Source organism: Cucumis melo, chromosome 8 (assembly GCF_025177605.1).
Source record: "Cucumis melo cultivar AY chromosome 8, USDA_Cmelo_AY_1.0, whole genome shotgun sequence".
Taxonomy (NCBI): Eukaryota; Viridiplantae; Streptophyta; class Magnoliopsida; order Cucurbitales; family Cucurbitaceae; genus Cucumis; species Cucumis melo.
Genome location: NC_066864.1, coordinates 25,244,049 through 25,269,784, shown reverse-complemented (window position 1 = coordinate 25,269,784; position 25,736 = coordinate 25,244,049). Strand labels below are relative to the sequence as shown.

General features: G+C 35.7%; 2 protein-coding genes and 1 pseudogene across 2 annotated transcripts; all 3 read right to left on the bottom strand.

Annotated features, from left to right (window-relative positions):
- Positions 1 to 434: 434 nt before the first annotated feature.
- On the bottom strand, positions 435 to 25,736 carry LOC103503161 (pyruvate kinase 2, cytosolic-like; annotated as a pseudogene).
- On the bottom strand, positions 1,135 to 6,478 carry LOC127150706 (pyruvate kinase 2, cytosolic-like). Its single transcript, XM_051089212.1, has 8 exons — positions 6,363 to 6,478; positions 5,879 to 5,888; positions 4,948 to 5,022; positions 4,791 to 4,847; positions 4,324 to 4,395; positions 4,092 to 4,236; positions 3,768 to 3,856; positions 1,135 to 1,377 (listed from the first exon to the last, which is right to left on the bottom strand). The coding sequence occupies exons 1-8, from the start codon at positions 6,476 to 6,478 to the stop codon at positions 1,135 to 1,137; spliced, it is 807 nt and encodes a 268-aa protein (XP_050945169.1).
- On the bottom strand, positions 20,869 to 22,759 carry LOC127150478 (uncharacterized). The gene is made up of 3 exons (XM_051088280.1): positions 22,520 to 22,759; positions 21,634 to 21,813; positions 20,869 to 20,914 (listed from the first exon to the last, which is right to left on the bottom strand). The coding sequence occupies exons 1-3, from the start codon at positions 22,685 to 22,687 to the stop codon at positions 20,876 to 20,878; spliced, it is 387 nt and encodes a 128-aa protein (XP_050944237.1). The 5' UTR covers positions 22,688 to 22,759; the 3' UTR covers positions 20,869 to 20,875.

Sequence of the window (25,736 nt, the reverse complement as noted above, 5' to 3'; positions counted from 1 at the left end):
GTATTTTCCCTAATTTTACCCGGATCAATGACCAAAGGTTTCTCAAATACCTTCAAACCTCACCTGGAAAATCATCAAAACTTTTATTCCATAAGTCTTATCTTTGTCCTTATTTGGGCATTGTCCTTACTCCAAGAACAAAATTGATCGTTCAAACATGTCACTTTTAAAAGTTTTATTTGTTTTGTTCTTGATATATCCAATTCGAAGATAGTCTAGTAAAAAAAATTTGTGAAAGATGAAGAACTTTTGGTGCTATTTCCAACCATCACCTAGTTAAATTCTATCTAAAATGCAATGAAGTCTAGCATCAAAGTCAATTTATGATTTAATGCAGTGAGAAATAGTTAAGCTTTAGAATACTATCATCTTACATAACTTAAAAAAAAGAACAACAAAAAACTCCTTTATTTTCAGTTAAAGGAAAACACTTACCTCTTATCACGCTATTCCTTCACTCAACAGCATTATGCTCTTGGTCTGTCCTCAAAGAACAATCTTGAAATTACGAAAAAGAAAATCAAATTCAAATATAAGATCAAAGCTAAAATGAAAAAATTATTCGTAGAGATAAAAATTTAAGCATCTTCTAACACTACAAGAGCTGCGAAAGAGCCCTTTTCAACCTCTACAATAACCAATTGAATGCTGACCTTCCTACAAATGTGCATATAATGGTTCAATTCAACACAAGCGAAGCTTTTCTGGTATTTTTAAGCCAATTTCTCAACCTAAGTGGAAAAAAGGATTCATTTCTCGGAATCAATTTATATCTAATGTTTTATAGAACTCGTCAACACTATTATGTGTTAATATCATTCTAAGAGAGGTTACACATGGATGATGGGTCAACAGAACTGCAAACAGTGTTGCTGAACATTCTAACGTCTAAAGATAGATTCACATACGACTGCAGATTGTGTGTCTATATATATGTACCTATTTAAAGAGAGAGAAAGAGAGAGATTTTATTTGTTAATGCACTGTATGGAGTTCATCACTCGGTTCTTAACCAACATGCAAACTTTCAACTCATAAAAAGTAAACTAAATTTTATGTCAAAGTTCAATCTCTCCTGTAACAATTGCATAAATTTCTCCTTCCCCTTCTTATCGAAAACTATGATACTTGCTCTCAGTTCCACCCATCCATAATGTAATTTATAACATTTAGTACAGGAGATAGATAGGCCATTACCTCACTTTCTAAGAGTGCAATCTTGTTGGTTGCCTTTTCATGTATCATTTCAAGTTCGTCCAACATCAATTCCATCATCTTATGCTCCTTCAAAGCAGCCTGGAATTGTTTTTGGAGCTCCTTTCTTTCCAGCAAAACATTATCAAACTCGATTTCCAGAAATTGAAAAAATTGTTGCAACTGCATGAAATCAACCATTATCAAGTATAAAAAGGGAAAAACAAATTTTGTATAATCTGTCCAAGTAGCCTATGTGATACTCCAATACTACAATCACTTATTGACTGAAACTAGTAAAGTTCCCAGAAGCCACCAACCCATGTAACCAGAGAAAATTCAATTGTCAACCATATGAACTTTCAACTATAGTCACTTGAGACTGATGAATGAAAACGAACAAACAAAATGTTGAACTACACTTGTCCAACTGATGGTAATAAGTAAAATAGTTCAAACTATTGTTCAATAACTCAGGCTGCAAAGAACTCAATGGTACGATTCTGCCTTTCGAAGTCTTAAACAACTTACTAACGTAATATTTTATGCTTTAGAATATTAAGGATTCTCTAATCTTTACTAGAAACACCGTAATTATTTGATCGTTCCAAACTTTTCACTTTAATATCATACCCATTTATGGCTAACATACTAGTTAAAAGTAGTTTGAGTACTCAGTTAACTCCTACTTGCAAGCAAATGAAAGTCATGGAGATGTTGTCTATAAAAAATCTACTACCGTAATTTGAAGAATATTTTGCTTTATACATATTTTCCACAAAGACAAACCTATGATAAAAAAAAACAGAGAAAAGAAACACAAACAAAATATATCATTGTTGAACAAGCACAGATGACAATCAAGAAACAATGGAGCGAGAGGGCTAACCTGCCTTCCCCTTCGTAAAGCAGCTAAAATTCGTCCAGGAAGAGAGACAATTGCAATTATCCACACAAAGTTGTCCAAAATATGTTTATGTGAAGACTGACCGAGGTCTTCAACAGCTTCAACCAAGTTTGAACAACAACAACAAAGGTTTTCAAGATAAATGAGCATGTACGCATGAAAAACGAGAAAGGCCTCGTGACCAATAATATTGTAACGTTCAGGAATTCTAAAGAAAAGCCATTGAACCCACCAGTACCACTACCTTTGTTGCTGAACTACATGCCAATGACCTTTCCGAAGCTGTAACCAGATTTATTGAACCCAGTTCTGCAAAACAAACAAATCCCTTCAACCAAACTGGACCGAGGAAGCCATATAATCAATTGAGCAGGTAAGAAGTTGATACCAAATTTTCATGAAAAGCTATTCACTAAGATAAGAACTTCATAACAAAAGGATGACAATGAACCTTTTTACTAACTGAATCGTAACATAAAAGACCAAAGAATAAACTAGTATTAAGAATAAGCATGGTTATGACATTATGTATTATCTCACCTTGAAGCATGGTCAAAGATTGCTTTTTGAAACCAGAATACGGATCGATCTTATGCTTTTTCATGTTTATGACATTTTGTATCTTCCCTCCTTTTCTCTTACAAAATTCTAACTAAATCAATCTTTGAGTGTAGTGTAATCTATCTAAAAAAGATGAAAATGCTAAAACAAGCACAAAAGTGGCGATTAACGTACATAGCTTGTAGGCATATAAAGGAAGAGATTGAACGCAGCAAATAGCCTTTACTGTAGATGTTCCTTTGGAAATGAATTCATGGTTCTTAGGTAGGTTAGCTTTCTTCGAATTTACTCTCCTTGAAACTTCAGAACTGGGTAGCTTATGGTTTTTATTTTATCATTTGGGTGGAGTGTTAGAGATTTTATTGTAATTATTTGTTTCTATCTTTGGGATGTTTGAATTCCTCGATTGGAAGTTTTCCGTAACTTCCTTAGTTCCTTGGTAATATTTTCATTTGATCAACAAAAATTTTCTGTTTCGATGTTAAAAGAATCAAGGTAATAATGGGACAAATGCGGATAGGGAGAAATGCAAGAGTTCTTATTAAAAGAAAGGGGATGGGGAGAAACTATGGCCTCTGTCAAGGTTCCACCTTCAGTTTGGTGAACTTTTTCTAACTCACGAGCCCCTTAGTGCACAGGATTTTAGAATGTTTTCCCTTCTCTTTTTACTTTAAATAGTATCAAAGAAACTTTTTAGTTCTTTTTATGGGGGAGAAACTTACCTAAAGAGACTTAACAGAGTAACAAAAGAATGCAGCACTAAATGGTGGTTATAACGGAAAGCATGCAGCATTTTCTTTGGCGATAACAACCTCCACTTTTAGAGATATTCCTTTGTTTTACTTGTAACTTTATCCTTTCCCGGCAAGGGTTTGTGTTTTATTTTCATGTATGGTTTGCCTTCTACTTCCCTTTAACAAGCCCTTTTGTAGTCCTTTTAGTGCACTCATGACCTCACGTTAAATGTTTGTTTTCTCCAAATTAAAGTTGTGCCTTCATTAATTCATTAATGAAATAGTAATGAATAAAGGAATGGAAATACCTTATACTACATAAAGCTTAGGGTTTAAAAGCTGTGTTTCTATCTCATACACACACAAATTACCTCAGCACATATTCTACTAACGGTTGAAACGGTTTCTACTGGATGTAATCCACACAATGTCTCAGCCCCAAGAAGAATTGCATCACTTCCTGCAAACTCATGAGAAGACAGGTTATAAAAAAACGTCATACAATCATATCCCCTGTCAAGAATGGAACTAAGAACCCTGATTCATACTAAATAGAATGATACAATTGAACATAAAATAGATAAATTTTAAAAAGTTCAACCCAATCTTCAGCATCATTAAAAAGAACCATGACTTAAAAAATCCCTACATCTTCGGTCTTTAAACAATAGAGATTTAAAAATTGAATAACTCACCATCAAGTACAGCATTGGCAACATCAGTAGCTACTGCACGTGTAGGTCTCAAGTTGTTAGTCATGCTGTCTACCACACGAGTTAAAACAGCAGGCTTTCCAGCCATATTACATCTATAAAGGGCAGTTTTCTGAAACAAAAACACCTGTAACAATGTAGAAAACAGAAATAATCAATCCTAACGTAACCATGGTAAAGAATACGAGTAAAAAGTGAGCTGACAATGACTTACCTCTACACTTTCAATCTTTGCAAATATTTGAGTTTGGTTAAGGTCACCTAGCTTAGAAAGAAATTGTCGAGCCTACATAAAAATTTAATTTAGCAATCAATATCCTCTATTGTAATAATCAACATAGTCAAATCACCCACAATTGATCATTTGTTTAAAGTGAAGACTCAATGCAAGGAAATAATACTTGTCAAACATCTTCCACATGTCTAGCATGTGACAGAGAGAGGAAGTCAATCTTGTTTTTTACTCCCCACGTAGCTATGATCTAAAGTCACCAGTCAGCATCAAAAAATACTATGAGCTACCAATCATGTTAAGGTTGTATAAGCTAATTGCAAGCAATCAAAGAGACTTAACAGACATAACAAACAGGAAACTGAAGAATGTTACTCTTTGCCTTTCTCAGTAAGTGTTGGAAGATCAATGTGAATTTCAGCAGCATGCAAAGTGTACATTGTACCAACCAACGTGGCAGAGTTCTTTACCACACAACCAACATCATCTCCTTTCACTTCGAAAACCTGATAAATCCCCGACAGACATAACTCAGCATAACATCATTTACCACGATTCCTTACAGTGAAAAAAAATTTGAAGATCCCTACCAATATGCCCCATTACCTCCAACCAGACAGATGTTTCACTTCCAGTAAAGAGGTACTGACCAAGAAAAAGGGTGTCTCCTTTCTTAACGACCTATATAAGAAAATTTCAAGTTTAATAATATGAAGGAGATTATTGTATAATCAATGCAGTGAATGAAAGAACGCCCATCTTTTATAAACTTTGACTTTGCAAAATAGATTTTGCATAAACTAAAGAATATTACTACGTGGTCGTCGGCCTCTTGAAACTCTCTTTCCTTTGAATTACATATCCCACAGAGCGGTAGGGGTATTAGACAGATTATCTTAAGCGTTCGCAGATTGAATGAATAACTAAGAAATGAAATAGAGAAAGGGAAAGCAATTATCCTACGCTTGGCCTCAGTACAAGGAAAAGGGCCAAAGGCGAAGAGTCAGGTTCTAGTGATATAACTAGAGCACAATCTATCTAACTAAGAATCATTAGTTTCACAACATAATAAAATACATAGATATTAGGTATCACTTCATTAGAGAAGAAATTGAGATAAGAGAAATCGAAGTTGTCAGGATCCATACCTCGAGCAATGCTTCAACATGCTGACCAATTTGTTAGAGAAAACAAAATTCATATGATGCCTTGATGTAATCGAATTTGAACTACTTGACAAATAGACCAAAGTGGCAATTTCCATGTTACTTGTAAAGGTGGGGGACGAAAAGAAACAAAAGCAAAATACCTATTTTCTAATGTAACCATAAGGCTCATTTTTTAAGCATATCCTTTAAATTTCTACATACAAAAGAAGTCAAAAGTGAGGTGTAGAGATTTATTTTGTAAAGTTCATCACATATTGAAAAGCAACAAAGAAGATAAACCTAGTCGGAGAACAATCAAGAACAACCTCAAGATTTTCAACAATGGCATGAAAACAAACAACAAAACCTATTAAGAAAGCAAGAATTACCTTAGAGTATCTTAGAATTTCCACCGAGAATTAAAGAACCTATAAGATTACCTTAAATGATTAGAAACAGAGAAGAAGACCTTTGTATAGATTCAGATTCTTTTAAGAAATAGGAATTAATTCCTAAATCCTCATCCCAACATTCCTCTAAGATTTCAACCCCAACTTTGTTCAAACCCATTCAACATTACAAAAACATGAATCAAGAAAGTTTCCAAGATTCAAAAGCATAATTTGAATCAAACAAAAGAGAAATGCAATTTCATCAAAAATTTCAGGTAAAAAAGACAGTTATTTGCATACTCAATCTCAAATTCAGCAAACTTAAATTTTTTTCCCAAAACATTTCACAAGTGCATGCAAAAAGAACCAAGATCGAATCTTATATTTGTATCTCTACTAAACCAACATTAAATTAGGAACTATATCAAACTTACTTTCATGAAGTATTCCAAACCTCTCAACTTAAACAGATTAACATTACCTGTCAAGATCGACATTAACATCGATTGCAAAAGTTTCACAAATGGGAGCCATGGAGTCTCTCTCCCATTTCTCAACAAATCCAGTACTCCTCTTGTTATGGTTCTTCCATTTCATATTAGCTCACCTCCTTTTCTAGCCTACATAGTTTAGAAATCAAACTCAATCATGCAATTGGAATGAATAAAATTGGAATTCAATTGAGTCAGTTCATTCTTGAAAATTTGACAGTGAAATTACATGAATTTAGACTCACATATTCACATATATATGTATGTGCGTACTGTTTTTTCTTACTTGTTAATGTTTCCCTTTGTTATGTCACGTTTTAAAACTTGAAATTTTGAAACAACGTTCAAGCTAAGAAAGAAAACTCCATAAAACAAGCAAGCAGAAGTGATTAATCACATTTTTGTTCAAATAGAGCTTACAATGCCCTCCATGCAAATTTGTCAATCAATGCAAAATTGGAAACACGAAAGAAAAATAAAAGCTTCTTAATATCTCAATCAATATTCATGCAAGCTCTTTAGTTGACAAATAAGTCAAATGTGATGTGGAGATTTCAAACTTTGAAAGCAAAAGAGTTATTGAATGATTCAAAATCAAACAAGCAAAAATCAAAATATATTGTAATAAGTAGAGCATAATATATCTAACTAAGAATCACCAGTTTCACAATATAATAAAACACAGAGATATTAGGCATCACTTCATTAGAGAAGAAATTAAGAATACAAAAACCTGTGTTGTAAAGATCCATACCTCTGGCAATGCTTCGCCATGCTAACCAAGCTAGTTAGAAAAAAAATCAAAACAAAATACCTATTTTCTGATGTAACCATTAGGCTCATTGTTGAAGCATATCCTTTAAATTTCTACATGCAAAAGAAGTCATAAATGAAGTTGAGAGAGAGTTCATTTGGTAAAATTCTTCACATAGATTGAAAAACAATAAAGAAAATAAATTTAGGAGAACCACTTAACATTTGTGTTCTTTCTTCCTTCACTAACCTTTCTCTTCATTTTCTTCTACTAATTAATTGCTCTGTCTTCAGAAATCTTCTATCCCTTCTTTTATGTACAACTGAAACGAAAGAGGAAAAATTTTGAGAGATTTGAGATTTGCATGACTGTAAGGTGGAGAGTAACTAAGTTGAGTCCTTTGCATTTCAAGATAGAGCACTTGTATGGTAAATGGAAAATTATCGTCGAAGTATCTCTTATACAAAAAAATTTCACTTTGGGTATGGACATTTGGGTTTTAGATCCAACAGGAAGAATGGTTGATAATCAACCAAGAAATACTCAACAATGGCATGAAAACAAGGAACAAAACCTATTAAAAAAAGCAAGAATTACCTCAGAGTATCCAAAAATTTCCAATAAGAATTAAAGAACCTACAAGATACCACAAATGAAAGGAAACAGAGAAGAAGATCTTTATATAGATTCAGATCCTTCTAAGAAAGAGGAATTAATTCCTAAATCATCATCCCAACATTCCACCAAGATTTCAAACCCTAACATTGTTTCACACCCATTCAACATTAAAGAAACATGAATTAAAAAAAATTCCAAGATACAAAAGAAGAATCTGACTCAAATAAAAAAGAAATGCAATTTCATCAAAATTTTAAGTTAAAAAAGACAGTTATTTCCATATTCAATCTCAAACTCAACAAACTTTAATTTTTTTTAAGAACATTCCACAAGAATTGCATGCATTCTACTTGACCTAACCAGCTGGACTCTAAGGGCTAGGCAGGTCTAGTTTTGGTTAGGCCAAAAGCGAAGTGTTCCCCACACAAGTTCTGATACTGAAGGAGCCCAACGCATTTTACTCGACCTAACCGGCTGGACTCTAAGGGCTAGGGGAGCCCAACGCATTTTACTCGACCTAACCGGCTGGACTCTAAGGGCTAGGCAGGTCTGGTTTTGGTTAGGCCAAAAGCGAAGTGTTCCCCACACAAGTTCTGATACTGAGGGAGCCCAACGCATTTTACTCGACCTAACCGGCTGGACTCTAAGGGCTAGGCAGGTCTGGTTTTGGTTAGGCCAAAAGCAAAGAGTTCCCCACACAAGTTCTGATACTGAGGGAGCCCAACGCATTTTACTCGACCTAACCGGCTGGACTTTAAGGGCTAGGCAGGTCTGGTTTTGGTTAGGCCAAAAGCGAAGAGTTCCCCACACAAGTTCTGATACTGAGGGAGCCCAACGCATTCTACTCGACCTAACCGGCTGGACTCTAAGTGCTAGGCAGGTCTGGTTTTGGTTAGGCCAAAAGCAAAGAGTTCCCCACACAAGTTCTGATACTGAGGGAGCCCAACGCATTTTACTCGACCTAACCGGCTGGACTCTAAGGGCTAGGCAGATCTGGTTTTGGTTAGGCCAAAAGCGAAGTGTTCCCCACACAAGTTCTGATACTGAGGGAGCCCAACGCATTTTACTCGACCTAACCGGCTGGACTCTAAGGGCTAGGCAGATCTGGTTTTGGTTAGGCCAAAAGCGAAGTGTTCCCCACACAAGTTCTGATACTGAGGGAGCCCAACGCATTTTACTCGACCTAACCGGCTGGATTCTAAGGGCTAGGCAGGTCTGGTTTTGGTTAGGCCAAAAGCGAAGTGTTCCCCACACAAGTTCTGATACTGAGGGAGCCCAACGCATTTTACTCGACCTAACCGGCTGGACTCTAAGGGCTAGGCAGATCTGGTTTTGGTTAGGCCAAAAGCGAAGTGTTCCCCACACAAGTTCTGATACTGAGGGAGCCCAACGCATTTTACTCGACCTAACCGGCTGGACTCTAAGGGCTAGGCAGGTCTGGTTTTGGTTAGGCCAAAAGCGAAGTGTTCCCCACACAAGTTCTGATACTGAGGGAGCCCAACGCATTTTACTCGACCTAACCGGCTGGACTCTAAAGGCTAGGCAGGTCTGGTTTTGGTTAGGCCAAAAGCAAAGAGTTCCCCACACAAGTTCTGATACTGAGGGAGCCCAACGCATTTTACTCGACCTAACCGGCTGGACTCTAAGGGCTAGGCAGGTCTTGTTTTGGTTAGGCCAAAAGCAAAGAGTTCCCCACACAAGTTCTGATACTGAGGGAGCCCAACGCATTCTACTTGACCTAACCGGCTGAACTCTAAGGGCAAGGCAGGTCTGGTTTTGGTTAGGCCAAGAGTGAAGAGTTCCCCACACAAGTTCTGATACTGAGGGAACTCAACGCATTCTACTTGACCTAACTGGCTGTACTCTAAGGGCTAGGCAAGTCTGGTTTTAGTTAGGTCATGTTTTCAGCAGCACATATTATTAAGTATGTACAGTGTTCACAATATTCATATAATAGATTGCATACATTTTACTCATTTCTAAGCTATTAAAGTACGCATTTTCAACATATTTAAGATATTTAAATAATAAAACAATCACAAACCCAAGCTCCATGCTTAAGGGTTAGGCAAACGTGTTTTCTAAGCTAAAAAGCAAAGTAGGCATGATATTTATTCTAAGAATAGAGAATTTGAAAATTTTTAAAATTTAGGCATTTTTGGCAAAATGAAAATTTCCCAAAGAACATGGAACATGCAAAGCTACAACCCCACCCCCACTTAAAGTTGTCCTCAAAGCATGTTAAGCAAGATTCTAAGGATGGAAAAATAAAAGAAAGGGAACAGAAAACCTCCCCTTGCTTGCAAAGGTTCCAAGTTTGGTTATACTTCATTTCCCTTTATTCCTACGGAAAGAAAACAAGAACTTCTATCAAATTTCATTAAAGAGGTTAAACTAAAAATTTAAAAAAAAGAAAAGTTCTACAAAACTTGAAAGAAAGCAGTTTGCATTGTTAAAGATCGATCATGCAACTGTATTTTCCCTAATTTTACCCGGATCAATGACCAAAGGTTTCTCAAATACCTTCAAACCTCACCTGGAAAATCATCAAAACTTTTATTCCATAAGTCTTATCTTTGTCCTTATTTGGGCATTGTCCTTACTCCAAGAACAAAATTGATCGTTCAAACATGTCACTTTTAAAAGTTTTATTTGTTTTGTTCTTGATATATCCAATTCGAAGATAGTCTAGTAAAAAAAATTTGTGAAAGATGAAGAACTTTTGGTGCTATTTCCAACCATCACCTAGTTAAATTCTATCTAAAATGCAATGAAGTCTAGCATCAAAGTCAATTTATGATTTAATGCAGTGAGAAATAGTTAAGCTTTAGAATACTATCATCTTACATAACTTAAAAAAAAGAACAACAAAAAACTCCTTTATTTTCAGTTAAAGGAAAACACTTACCTCTTATCACGCTATTCCTTCACTCAACAGCATTATGCTCTTGGTCTGTCCTCAAAGAACAATCTTGAAATTACGAAAAAGAAAATCAAATTCAAATATAAGATCAAAGCTAAAATGAAAAAATTATTCGTAGAGATAAAAATTTAAGCATCTTCTAACACTACAAGAGCTGCGAAAGAGCCCTTTTCAACCTCTACAATAACCAATTGAATGCTGACCTTCCTACAAATGTGCATATAATGGTTCAATTCAACACAAGCGAAGCTTTTCTGGTATTTTTAAGCCAATTTCTCAACCTAAGTGGAAAAAAGGATTCATTTCTCGGAATCAATTTATATCTAATGTTTTATAGAACTCGTCAACACTATTATGTGTTAATATCATTCTAAGAGAGGTTACACATGGATGATGGGTCAACAGAACTGCAAACAGTGTTGCTGAACATTCTAACGTCTAAAGATAGATTCACATACGACTGCAGATTGTGTGTCTATATATATGTACCTATTTAAAGAGAGAGAAAGAGAGAGATTTTATTTGTTAATGCACTGTATGGAGTTCATCACTCGGTTCTTAACCAACATGCAAACTTTCAACTCATAAAAAGTAAACTAAATTTTATGTCAAAGTTCAATCTCTCCTGTAACAATTGCATAAATTTCTCCTTCCCCTTCTTATCGAAAACTATGATACTTGCTCTCAGTTCCACCCATCCATAATGTAATTTATAACATTTAGTACAGGAGATAGATAGGCCATTACCTCACTTTCTAAGAGTGCAATCTTGTTGGTTGCCTTTTCATGTATCATTTCAAGTTCGTCCAACATCAATTCCATCATCTTATGCTCCTTCAAAGCAGCCTGGAATTGTTTTTGGAGCTCCTTTCTTTCCAGCAAAACATTATCAAACTCGATTTCCAGAAATTGAAAAAATTGTTGCAACTGCATGAAATCAACCATTATCAAGTATAAAAAGGGAAAAACAAATTTTGTATAATCTGTCCAAGTAGCCTATGTGATACTCCAATACTACAATCACTTATTGACTGAAACTAGTAAAGTTCCCAGAAGCCACCAACCCATGTAACCAGAGAAAATTCAATTGTCAACCATATGAACTTTCAACTATAGTCACTTGAGACTGATGAATGAAAACGAACAAACAAAATGTTGAACTACACTTGTCCAACTGATGGTAATAAGTAAAATAGTTCAAACTATTGTTCAATAACTCAGGCTGCAAAGAACTCAATGGTACGATTCTGCCTTTCGAAGTCTTAAACAACTTACTAACGTAATATTTTATGCTTTAGAATATTAAGGATTCTCTAATCTTTACTAGAAACACCGTAATTATTTGATCGTTCCAAACTTTTCACTTTAATATCATACCCATTTATGGCTAACATACTAGTTAAAAGTAGTTTGAGTACTCAGTTAACTCCTACTTGCAAGCAAATGAAAGTCATGGAGATGTTGTCTATAAAAAATCTACTACCGTAATTTGAAGAATATTTTGCTTTATACATATTTTCCACAAAGACAAACCTATGATAAAAAAAAACAGAGAAAAGAAACACAAACAAAATATATCATTGTTGAACAAGCACAGATGACAATCAAGAAACAATGGAGCGAGAGGGCTAACCTGCCTTCCCCTTCGTAAAGCAGCTAAAATTCGTCCAGGAAGAGAGACAATTGCAATTATCCACACAAAGTTGTCCAAAATATGTTTATGTGAAGACTGACCGAGGTCTTCAACAGCTTCAACCAAGTTTGAACAACAACAACAAAGGTTTTCAAGATAAATGAGCATGTACGCATGAAAAACGAGAAAGGCCTCGTGACCAATAATATTGTAACGTTCAGGAATTCTAAAGAAAAGCCATTGAACCCACCAGTACCACTACCTTTGTTGCTGAACTACATGCCAATGACCTTTCCGAAGCTGTAACCAGATTTATTGAACCCAGTTCTGCAAAACAAACAAATCCCTTCAACCAAACTGGACCGAGGAAGCCATATAATCAATTGAGCAGGTAAGAAGTTGATACCAAATTTTCATGAAAAGCTATTCACTAAGATAAGAACTTCATAACAAAAGGATGACAATGAACCTTTTTACTAACTGAATCGTAACATAAAAGACCAAAGAATAAACTAGTATTAAGAATAAGCATGGTTATGACATTATGTATTATCTCACCTTGAAGCATGGTCAAAGATTGCTTTTTGAAACCAGAATACGGATCGATCTTATGCTTTTTCATGTTTATGACATTTTGTATCTTCCCTCCTTTTCTCTTACAAAATTCTAACTAAATCAATCTTTGAGTGTAGTGTAATCTATCTAAAAAAGATGAAAATGCTAAAACAAGCACAAAAGTGGCGATTAACGTACATAGCTTGTAGGCATATAAAGGAAGAGATTGAACGCAGCAAATAGCCTTTACTGTAGATGTTCCTTTGGAAATGAATTCATGGTTCTTAGGTAGGTTAGCTTTCTTCGAATTTACTCTCCTTGAAACTTCAGAACTGGGTAGCTTATGGTTTTTATTTTATCATTTGGGTGGAGTGTTAGAGATTTTATTGTAATTATTTGTTTCTATCTTTGGGATGTTTGAATTCCTCGATTGGAAGTTTTCCGTAACTTCCTTAGTTCCTTGGTAATATTTTCATTTGATCAACAAAAATTTTCTGTTTCGATGTTAAAAGAATCAAGGTAATAATGGGACAAATGCGGATAGGGAGAAATGCAAGAGTTCTTATTAAAAGAAAGGGGATGGGGAGAAACTATGGCCTCTGTCAAGGTTCCACCTTCAGTTTGGTGAACTTTTTCTAACTCACGAGCCCCTTAGTGCACAGGATTTTAGAATGTTTTCCCTTCTCTTTTTACTTTAAATAGTATCAAAGAAACTTTTTAGTTCTTTTTATGGGGGAGAAACTTACCTAAAGAGACTTAACAGAGTAACAAAAGAATGCAGCACTAAATGGTGGTTATAACGGAAAGCATGCAGCATTTTCTTTGGCGATAACAACCTCCACTTTTAGAGATATTCCTTTGTTTTACTTGTAACTTTATCCTTTCCCGGCAAGGGTTTGTGTTTTATTTTCATGTATGGTTTGCCTTCTACTTCCCTTTAACAAGCCCTTTTGTAGTCCTTTTAGTGCACTCATGACCTCACGTTAAATGTTTGTTTTCTCCAAATTAAAGTTGTGCCTTCATTAATTCATTAATGAAATAGTAATGAATAAAGGAATGGAAATACCTTATACTACATAAAGCTTAGGGTTTAAAAGCTGTGTTTCTATCTCATACACACACAAATTACCTCAGCACATATTCTACTAACGGTTGAAACGGTTTCTACTGGATGTAATCCACACAATGTCTCAGCCCCAAGAAGAATTGCATCACTTCCTGCAAACTCATGAGAAGACAGGTTATAAAAAAACGTCATACAATCATATCCCCTGTCAAGAATGGAACTAAGAACCCTGATTCATACTAAATAGAATGATACAATTGAACATAAAATAGATAAATTTTAAAAAGTTCAACCCAATCTTCAGCATCATTAAAAAGAACCATGACTTAAAAAATCCCTACATCTTCGGTCTTTAAACAATAGAGATTTAAAAATTGAATAACTCACCATCAAGTACAGCATTGGCAACATCAGTAGCTACTGCACGTGTAGGTCTCAAGTTGTTAGTCATGCTGTCTACCACACGAGTTAAAACAGCAGGCTTTCCAGCCATATTACATCTATAAAGGGCAGTTTTCTGAAACAAAAACACCTGTAACAATGTAGAAAACAGAAATAATCAATCCTAACGTAACCATGGTAAAGAATACGAGTAAAAAGTGAGCTGACAATGACTTACCTCTACACTTTCAATCTTTGCAAATATTTGAGTTTGGTTAAGGTCACCTAGCTTAGAAAGAAATTGTCGAGCCTACATAAAAATTTAATTTAGCAATCAATATCCTCTATTGTAATAATCAACATAGTCAAATCACCCACAATTGATCATTTGTTTAAAGTGAAGACTCAATGCAAGGAAATAATACTTGTCAAACATCTTCCACATGTCTAGCATGTGACAGAGAGAGGAAGTCAATCTTGTTTTTTACTCCCCACGTAGCTATGATCTAAAGTCACCAGTCAGCATCAAAAAATACTATGAGCTACCAATCATGTTAAGGTTGTATAAGCTAATTGCAAGCAATCAAAGAGACTTAACAGACATAACAAACAGGAAACTGAAGAATGTTACTCTTTGCCTTTCTCAGTAAGTGTTGGAAGATCAATGTGAATTTCAGCAGCATGCAAAGTGTACATTGTACCAACCAACGTGGCAGAGTTCTTTACCACACAACCAACATCATCTCCTTTCACTTCGAAAACCTGATAAATCCCCGACAGACATAACTCAGCATAACATCATTTACCACGATTCCTTACAGTGAAAAAAAATTTGAAGATCCCTACCAATATGCCCCATTACCTCCAACCAGACAGATGTTTCACTTCCAGTAAAGAGGTACTGACCAAGAAAAAGGGTGTCTCCTTTCTTAACGACCTATATAAGAAAATTTCAAGTTTAATAATATGAAGGAGATTATTGTATAATCAATGCAGTGAATGAAAGAACGCCCATCTTTTATAAACTTTGACTTTGCAAAATAGATTTTGCATAAACTAAAGAATATTACTACGTGGTCGTCGGCCTCTTGAAACTCTCTTTCCTTTGAATTACATATCCCACAGAGCGGTAGGGGTATTAGACAGATTATCTTAAGCGTTCGCAGATTGAATGAATAACTAAGAAATGAAATAGAGAAAGGGAAAGCAATTATCCTACGCTTGGCCTCAGTACAAGGAAAAGGGCCAAAGGCGAAGAGTCAGGTTCTAGTGATATAACTAGAGCACAATCTATCTAACTAAGAATCATTAGTTTCACAACATAATAAAATACATAGATATTAGGTATCACTTCATTAGAGAAGAAATTGAGATAAGAGAAATCGAAGTTGTCAGGATCCATACCTCGAGCAATGCTTCAACATGCTGACCAATTTGTTAGAGAAAACAAAATTCATATGATGCCTTGATGTAATCGAATTTGAACTACTTGACAAATAGACCAAAGTGGCAATTTCCATGTTACTTGTAAAGGTGGGGGACGAAAAGAAACAAAAGCAAAATACCTATTTTCTAATGTAACCATAAGGCTCATTTTTTAAGCATATCCTTTAAATTTCTACATACAAAAGAAGTCAAAAGTGAGGTGTAGAGATTTATTTTGTAAAGTTCATCACATATTGAAAAGCAACAAAGAAGATAAACCTAGTCGGAGAACAATCAAGAACAACCTCAAGATTTTCAACAATGGCATGAAAACAAACAACAAAACCTATTAAGAAAGCAAGAATTACCTTAGAGTATCTTAGAATTTCCACCGAGAATTAAAGAACCTATAAGATTACCTTAAATGATTAGAAACAGAGAAGAAGACCTTTGTATAGATTCAGATTCTTTTAAGAAATAGGAATTAATTCCTAAATCCTCATCCCAACATTCCTCTAAGATTTCAACCCCAACTTTGTTCAAACCCATTCAACATTACAAAAACATGAATCAAGAAAGTTTCCAAGATTCAAAAGCATAATTTGAATCAAACAAAAGAGAAATGCAATTTCATCAAAAATTTCAGGTAAAAAAGACAGTTATTTGCATACTCAATCTCAAATTCAGCAAACTTAAATTTTTTTCCCAAAACATTTCACAAGTGCATGCAAAAAGAACCAAGATCGAATCTTATATTTGTATCTCTACTAAACCAACATTAAATTAGGAACTATATCAAACTTACTTTCATGAAGTATTCCAAACCTCTCAACTTAAACAGATTAACATTACCTGTCAAGATCGACATTAACATCGATTGCAAAAGTTTCACAAATGGGAGCCATGGAGTCTCTCTCCCATTTCTCAACAAATCCAGTACTCCTCTTGTTATGGTTCTTCCATTTCATATTAGCTCACCTCCTTTTCTAGCCTACATAGTTTAGAAATCAAACTCAATCATGCAATTGGAATGAATAAAATTGGAATTCAATTGAGTCAGTTCATTCTTGAAAATTTGACAGTGAAATTACATGAATTTAGACTCACATATTCACATATATATGTATGTGCGTACTGTTTTTTCTTACTTGTTAATGTTTCCCTTTGTTATGTCACGTTTTAAAACTTGAAATTTTGAAACAACGTTCAAGCTAAGAAAGAAAACTCCATAAAACAAGCAAGCAGAAGTGATTAATCACATTTTTGTTCAAATAGAGCTTACAATGCCCTCCATGCAAATTTGTCAATCAATGCAAAATTGGAAACACGAAAGAAAAATAAAAGCTTCTTAATATCTCAATCAATATTCATGCAAGCTCTTTAGTTGACAAATAAGTCAAATGTGATGTGGAGATTTCAAACTTTGAAAGCAAAAGAGTTATTGAATGATTCAAAATCAAACAAGCAAAAATCAAAATATATTGTAATAAGTAGAGCATAATATATCTAACTAAGAATCACCAGTTTCACAATATAATAAAACACAGAGATATTAGGCATCACTTCATTAGAGAAGAAATTAAGAATACAAAAACCTGTGTTGTAAAGATCCATACCTCTGGCAATGCTTCGCCATGCTAACCAAGCTAGTTAGAAAAAAAATCAAAACAAAATACCTATTTTCTGATGTAACCATTAGGCTCATTGTTGAAGCATATCCTTTAAATTTCTACATGCAAAAGAAGTCATAAATGAAGTTGAGAGAGAGTTCATTTGGTAAAATTCTTCACATAGATTGAAAAACAATAAAGAAAATAAATTTAGGAGAACCACTTAACATTTGTGTTCTTTCTTCCTTCACTAACCTTTCTCTTCATTTTCTTCTACTAATTAATTGCTCTGTCTTCAGAAATCTTCTATCCCTTCTTTTATGTACAACTGAAACGAAAGAGGAAAAATTTTGAGAGATTTGAGATTTGCATGACTGTAAGGTGGAGAGTAACTAAGTTGAGTCCTTTGCATTTCAAGATAGAGCACTTGTATGGTAAATGGAAAATTATCGTCGAAGTATCTCTTATACAAAAAAATTTCACTTTGGGTATGGACATTTGGGTTTTAGATCCAACAGGAAGAATGGTTGATAATCAACCAAGAAATACTCAACAATGGCATGAAAACAAGGAACAAAACCTATTAAAAAAAGCAAGAATTACCTCAGAGTATCCAAAAATTTCCAATAAGAATTAAAGAACCTACAAGATACCACAAATGAAAGGAAACAGAGAAGAAGATCTTTATATAGATTCAGATCCTTCTAAGAAAGAGGAATTAATTCCTAAATCATCATCCCAACATTCCACCAAGATTTCAAACCCTAACATTGTTTCACACCCATTCAACATTAAAGAAACATGAATTAAAAAAAATTCCAAGATACAAAAGAAGAATCTGACTCAAATAAAAAAGAAATGCAATTTCATCAAAATTTTAAGTTAAAAAAGACAGTTATTTCCATATTCAATCTCAAACTCAACAAACTTTAATTTTTTTTAAGAACATTCCACAAGAATTGCATGCATTCTACTTGACCTAACCAGCTGGACTCTAAGGGCTAGGCAGGTCTAGTTTTGGTTAGGCCAAAAGCGAAGTGTTCCCCACACAAGTTCTGATACTGAAGGAGCCCAACGCATTTTACTCGACCTAACCGGCTGGACTCTAAGGGCTAGGGGAGCCCAACGCATTTTACTCGACCTAACCGGCTGGACTCTAAGGGCTAGGCAGGTCTGGTTTTGGTTAGGCCAAAAGCGAAGTGTTCCCCACACAAGTTCTGATACTGAGGGAGCCCAACGCATTTTACTCGACCTAACCGGCTGGACTCTAAGGGCTAGGCAGGTCTGGTTTTGGTTAGGCCAAAAGCAAAGAGTTCCCCACACAAGTTCTGATACTGAGGGAGCCCAACGCATTTTACTCGACCTAACCGGCTGGACTTTAAGGGCTAGGCAGGTCTGGTTTTGGTTAGGCCAAAAGCGAAGAGTTCCCCACACAAGTTCTGATACTGAGGGAGCCCAACGCATTCTACTCGACCTAACCGGCTGGACTCTAAGTGCTAGGCAGGTCTGGTTTTGGTTAGGCCAAAAGCAAAGAGTTCCCCACACAAGTTCTGATACTGAGGGAGCCCAACGCATTTTACTCGACCTAACCGGCTGGACTCTAAGGGCTAGGCAGATCTGGTTTTGGTTAGGCCAAAAGCGAAGTGTTCCCCACACAAGTTCTGATACTGAGGGAGCCCAACGCATTTTACTCGACCTAACCGGCTGGACTCTAAGGGCTAGGCAGATCTGGTTTTGGTTAGGCCAAAAGCGAAGTGTTCCCCACACAAGTTCTGATACTGAGGGAGCCCAACGCATTTTACTCGACCTAACCGGCTGGATTCTAAGGGCTAGGCAGGTCTGGTTTTGGTTAGGCCAAAAGCGAAGTGTTCCCCACACAAGTTCTGATACTGAGGGAGCCCAACGCATTTTACTCGACCTAACCGGCTGGACTCTAAGGGCTAGGCAGATCTGGTTTTGGTTAGGCCAAAAGCGAAGTGTTCCCCACACAAGTTCTGATACTGAGGGAGCCCAACGCATTTTACTCGACCTAACCGGCTGGACTCTAAGGGCTAGGCAGGTCTGGTTTTGGTTAGGCCAAAAGCGAAGTGTTCCCCACACAAGTTCTGATACTGAGGGAGCCCAACGCATTTTACTCGACCTAACCGGCTGGACTCTAAAGGCTAGGCAGGTCTGGTTTTGGTTAGGCCAAAAGCAAAGAGTTCCCCACACAAGTTCTGATACTGAGGGAGCCCAACGCATTTTACTCGACCTAACCGGCTGGACTCTAAGGGCTAGGCAGGTCTTGTTTTGGTTAGGCCAAAAGCAAAGAGTTCCCCACACAAGTTCTGATACTGAGGGAGCCCAACGCATTCTACTTGACCTAACCGGCTGAACTCTAAGGGCAAGGCAGGTCTGGTTTTGGTTAGGCCAAGAGTGAAGAGTTCCCCACACAAGTTCTGATACTGAGGGAACTCAACGCATTCTACTTGACCTAACTGGCTGTACTCTAAGGGCTAGGCAAGTCTGGTTTTAGTTAGGTCATGTTTTCAGCAGCACATATTATTAAGTATGTACAGTGTTCACAATATTCATATAATAGATTGCATACATTTTACTCATTTCTAAGCTATTAAAGTACGCATTTTCAACATATTTAAGATATTTAAATAATAAAACAATCACAAACCCAAGCTCCATGCTTAAGGGTTAGGCAAACGTGTTTTCTAAGCTAAAAAGCAAAGTAGGCATGATATTTATTCTAAGAATAGAGAATTTGAAAATTTTTAAAATTTAGGCATTTTTGGCAAAATGAAAATTTCCCAAAGAACATGGAACATGCAAAGCTACAACCCCACCCCCACTTAAAGTTGTCCTCAAAGCATGTTAAGCAAGATTCTAAGGATGGAAAAATAAAAGAAAGGGAACAGAAAACCTCCCCTTGCTTGCAAAGGTTCCAAGTTTGGTTATACTTCATTTCCCTTTATTCCTACGGAAAGAAAACAAGAACTTCTATCAAATTTCATTAAAGAGGTTAAACTAAAAATTTAAAAAAAAGAAAAGTTCTACAAAACTTGAAAGAAAGCAGTTTGCATTGTTAAAGATCGATCATGCAACTGTATTTTCCCTAATTTTACCCGGATCAATGACCAAAGGTTTCTCAAATACCTTCAAACCTCACCTGGAAAATCATCAAAACTTTTATTCCATAAGTCTTATCTTTGTCCTTATTTGGGCATTGTCCTTACTCCAAGAACAAAATTGATCGTTCAAACATGTCACTTTTAAAAGTTTTATTTGTTTTGTTCTTGATATATCCAATTCGAAGATAGTCTAGTAAAAAAAATTTGTGAAAGATGAAGAACTTTTGGTGCTATTTCCAACCATCACCTAGTTAAATTCTATCTAAAATGCAATGAAGTCTAGCATCAAAGTCAATTTATGATTTAATGCAGTGAGAAATAGTTAAGCTTTAGAATACTATCATCTTACATAACTTAAAAAAAAGAACAACAAAAAACTCCTTTATTTTCAGTTAAAGGAAAACACTTACCTCTTATCACGCTATTCCTTCACTCAACAGCATTATGCTCTTGGTCTGTCCTCAAAGAACAATCTTGAAATTACGAAAAAGAAAATCAAATTCAAATATAAGATCAAAGCTAAAATGAAAAAATTATTCGTAGAGATAAAAATTTAAGCATCTTCTAACACTACAAGAGCTGCGAAAGAGCCCTTTTCAACCTCTACAATAACCAATTGAATGCTGACCTTCCTACAAATGTGCATATAATGGTTCAATTCAACACAAGCGAAGCTTTTCTGGTATTTTTAAGCCAATTTCTCAACCTAAGTGGAAAAAAGGATTCATTTCTCGGAATCAATTTATATCTAATGTTTTATAGAACTCGTCAACACTATTATGTGTTAATATCATTCTAAGAGAGGTTACACATGGATGATGGGTCAACAGAACTGCAAACAGTGTTGCTGAACATTCTAACGTCTAAAAAGATAGATTCACATACGACTGCAGATTGTGTGTCTATATATATGTACCTATTTAAAGAGAGAGAAAGAGAGAGATTTTATTTGTTAATGCACTGTATGGAGTTCATCACTCGGTTCTTAACCAACATGCAAACTTTCAACTCATAAAAAGTAAACTAAATTTTATGTCAAAGTTCAATCTCTCCTGTAACAATTGCATAAATTTCTCCTTCCCCTTCTTATCGAAAACTATGATACTTGCTCTCAGTTCCACCCATCCATAATGTAATTTATAACATTTAGTACAGGAGATAGATAGGCCATTACCTCACTTTCTAAGAGTGCAATCTTGTTGGTTGCCTTTTCATGTATCATTTCAAGTTCGTCCAACATCAATTCCATCATCTTATGCTCCTTCAAAGCAGCCTGGAATTGTTTTTGGAGCTCCTTTCTTTCCAGCAAAACATTATCAAACTCGATTTCCAGAAATTGAAAAAATTGTTGCAACTGCATGAAATCAACCATTATCAAGTATAAAAAGGGAAAAACAAATTTTGTATAATCTGTCCAAGTAGCCTATGTGATACTCCAATACTACAATCACTTATTGACTGAAACTAGTAAAGTTCCCAGAAGCCACCAACCCATGTAACCAGAGAAAATTCAATTGTCAACCATATGAACTTTCAACTATAGTCACTTGAGACTGATGAATGAAAACGAACAAACAAAATGTTGAACTACACTTGTCCAACTGATGGTAATAAGTAAAATAGTTCAAACTATTGTTCAATAACTCAGGCTGCAAAGAACTCAATGGTACGATTCTGCCTTTCGAAGTCTTAAACAACTTACTAACGTAATATTTTATGCTTTAGAATATTAAGGATTCTCTAATCTTTACTAGAAACACCGTAATTATTTGATCGTTCCAAACTTTTCACTTTAATATCATACCCATTTATGACTAACATACTAGTTAAAAGTAGTTTGAGTACTCAGTTAACTCCTACTTGCAAGCAAATGAAAGTCATGGAGATGTTGTCTATAAAAAATCTACTACCGTAATTTGAAGAATATTTTGCTTTATACATATTTTCCACAAAGACAAACCTATGATAAAAAAAAACAGAGAAAAGAAACACAAACAAAATATATCATTGTTGAACAAGCACAGATGACAATCAAGAAACAATGGAGCGAGAGGGCTAACCTGCCTTCCCCTTCGTAAAGCAGCTAAAATTCGTCCAGGAAGAGAGACAATTGCAATTATCCACACAAAGTTGTCCAAAATATGTTTATGTGAAGACTGACCGAGGTCTTCAACAGCTTCAACCAAGTTTGAACAACAACAACAAAGGTTTTCAAGATAAATGAGCATGTACGCATGAAAAACGAGAAAGGCCTCGTGACCAATAATATTGTAACGTTCAGGAATTCTAAAGAAAAGCCATTGAACCCACCAGTACCACTACCTTTGTTGCTGAACTACATGCCAATGACCTTTCCGAAGCTGTAACCAGATTTATTGAACCCAGTTCTTCAAAACAAACAAATAAATTGCATCAGGCAACAGACACGATGCAGACAAGTAATTAAATCATTAGTATAGTCAGTTAACATTAGTTTAGTTGATGATTTTAGATTAAATAATAGTTTGGATTTATTTATTTGTTTGTTTTATTTTCTTGTATAACAACAAATAGCCACTTCTAGAAATATACGAGGGGCTTTTCAATATCAATTTAAAATAAAACTTTAATTCATAGAAAGTTTTTCCTGAACTTCAGGGCTACAGATTTTCCTTGTTTGGCTGTGGATTTGGCATGATCTAAAATGTTCCACAAGTAGTATGAAGTTTTATAGTATTTCCCAACCTTTGAAAGTCCACCATAATTTGTAGGTAGCAGCTCCGAAGATGCCTCTAGTTCTTGATGGTGTTAGAACAACAAACCCATCTTCCTGAAGAGAGATAGATTTCTCACTTTAGTAACCAACACCTCAGGACCCGCTGTATCCAGCATAACCTGAAAAAAGCAGAAGAATTAGCTTACTTATTCTTTGGCCAAGTTACTAAGAAAATGGTAGGAAAGTTCAAATGATAAAATATACACTCAAACGTATTAAAAACGAACGTACAGCACAAAGTTTCTTGGTGCTTTTAACAGCAATCTTCAAATTTTCCAAAGTCTCTTGATGGTAATCTGGACTGCCCCATGAAATGTCGAACCGAGCAACTAGCAGCCACCAAAGAAAGAATAGAAAAACAAAAGTTCCCTACTATAACTCAAACGCATTACCCACTAGAAACAAAGGGAGAGTTGCTAAGGAAGCCAACCATACCAGACATTCCAGCCGTCAAACAAGCAGAAATAACTTGTACAGATCGAGAGTTAGGACCCAGAGTACCAACAATCTTAGTCATTGTAGGAAAGAAGCTCCAGAAAACAAGAGGGCAACAAACAACAAAATTTCAAGGGGCCTCAAATACAAGAAAAAAATGCAATCTTTTCAAGATATCCCAAACCTTCACTCCTAACTTCTCGATCAAATCTTATGTTTCCAAAACTCGTAAGCTTATCAAAACTAGTAGTAAAGCTTGTTGAAATTGATCTCAATGTTCTCATGAGCGTGTTTCTTCGATAGACGAAGGTTTGCTTTCACTGTGTTGCAGGTGAAAACTTTCTGGACTCCTGGACAGGGGACAAAGCAAGTGGAACAGATGAACCAACAAATACTTCTACTATTTGATTTTGAAGAAGAGAATCACAGGAGATGGGGTACATCAGAAGAATTTCAACCGCACACAGAAAACAGATAAAAAATAGTACAGTTGACAACCCAAGAGCCATTTAACTGAAATATTTCCTAAATGATTAGCTGGTAATTATTTTATCTTAGAAGAGAACTAGAATTCACCCTGGTCTATAGACAATACATAGAGAAATGACAATATGATGTGAGCAATTGTTACTAAAGGAAAAAAATAGTTTACTGACAATGAATTGAAGTAGTCTTTCCTTTGTAATTGAATAATTTAAAGAGTGATCTAATGAATGTTATAAAAAATAAATGAGGGGAGAGAAACTCGACCATGGAGAGAAAATGGACAGTGAATGAAGTACCAAAAAAAACAAACTAGCGAATGCAGTCATTAGTTAAAATAAAACCATCTTCAAAAGTAGTCATAACTCAACCAAATGGCACTATATTTTCTATAAACCCAACTTCTTTTTACTTTAGAAATGTTCAATTTGTGTTAGTTCCTACACACAAAAAGGTTTCGAACTCCTGAAATGGATAGAATTACAGGGCTACAGGTTGTAGTATTTTTGTGAACCTAAAGCAATTATGAAGCATAACCAAGTAGCAAACACAAACACAAACACTTGATGAAACTTCTAACAGTCACAAAAACTTTGGAAGTTAGTAGTGCAAAGAAAGAAAGTGAGTGAAGTCAGTTCTGGCTTAAAAAATCCCTTTTGACGCCTTCCCAACTTCCCGGATGCAGTTGAACCCCTTGAAAATGACCATAACTGACTCAAATTACAGTAAAAAATCAAATTGAGTGAACACATGGCAAGTGGGTTCAATTCCTTTTACCACAGAAAACTATAATACAAGTTCTTTCACTTCTTAGAACCCAAATTCCACAACCACAGTTATGCAAGAAGAAGAACAACAACAAAAATGCCTCTTAAACTCCAACGAGAAATACAGAACTTGAATTCCAAAAGGGAAACTTACCTCCGTACTTCCATGGATAGGGGTGCACTTAGGTGCGCATATTAGCACGAGGAAGATAAAAACCTTCATTAGAAGCCGAGTAACGTCTGCCATTGTGGATACACACTCCTCTGTTAAATTTTCTACACCAGAATTTACATCTTCTCTAATCTGTGAGATGATTCAGCATAAGACGAAATTAATTTTTCATATTACAGGAAAATATCATTTCACCACCCAAATTAAAACAAAAATATACCAAAACCCCAATAATCACACCACGTAAACTACCTTCGCAATAGAATCAGACAACCCAGGGATGGAATTCTCAAGAACGGTCTCCATACTGAGCTTCCGCTTAAGTGGGTTAGAAGAGAGAGCAGGCTCTTCAACTTAGTCGGCGAGGGTTTGAAATCGGGAACCATGAATTGGGATCGGACGGTGAATCATTTTCTTTGGAAGACGATGTAGGTTTCCGAGGGGTCTGCCGCCCTTGATTCCGGCGTCGTTAGCGCTAGGAATAGAAGATGGCAGTGGATCGGCGACATGGGTATGGGTTTCTTGGGTGCATGCTTCATTTTAGAGAATGGAAATTGAGAGATAGGAAGAGTGAAGACGAGGAAGACGAGGAAGACGAAGGAGACAAGAGAGCGAGAGAGAATGGGAGGAGGAGAGAAAGGGAGAGGGGAGAGAGAGTGCCGTTG

Excerpts from the sequence above, each read along its gene's own strand:
- LOC127150478 (XM_051088280.1), bottom strand. The coding sequence starts at position 22,687 with ATGCTCATTTATCTTGAAAACCTTTGTTGTTGTTGTTCAAACTTGGTT. Across the intron at positions 21,814-22,519 it reads CTTTACGAAGGGGAAGGCAG|TTGCAACAATTTTTTCAATT; the intron begins GTTAGCCCTCTC and ends GATTTCATGCAG. Across the intron at positions 20,915-21,633 it reads TTGCACTCTTAGAAAGTGAG|ACCAAGAGCATAATGCTGTT; the intron begins GTAATGGCCTAT and ends CTTTGAGGACAG.
- LOC127150706 (XM_051089212.1), bottom strand. The coding sequence starts at position 6,478 with ATGAAATGGAAGAACCATAACAAGAGGAGTACTGGATTTGTTGAGAAA. Across the intron at positions 4,396-4,790 it reads TAAAGAACTCTGCCACGTTG|GCTCGACAATTTCTTTCTAA; the intron begins GTTGGTACAATG and ends ATTTTTATGTAG. Across the intron at positions 3,857-4,091 it reads TGCCAATGCTGTACTTGATG|GAAGTGATGCAATTCTTCTT; the intron begins GTGAGTTATTCA and ends ATGAGTTTGCAG.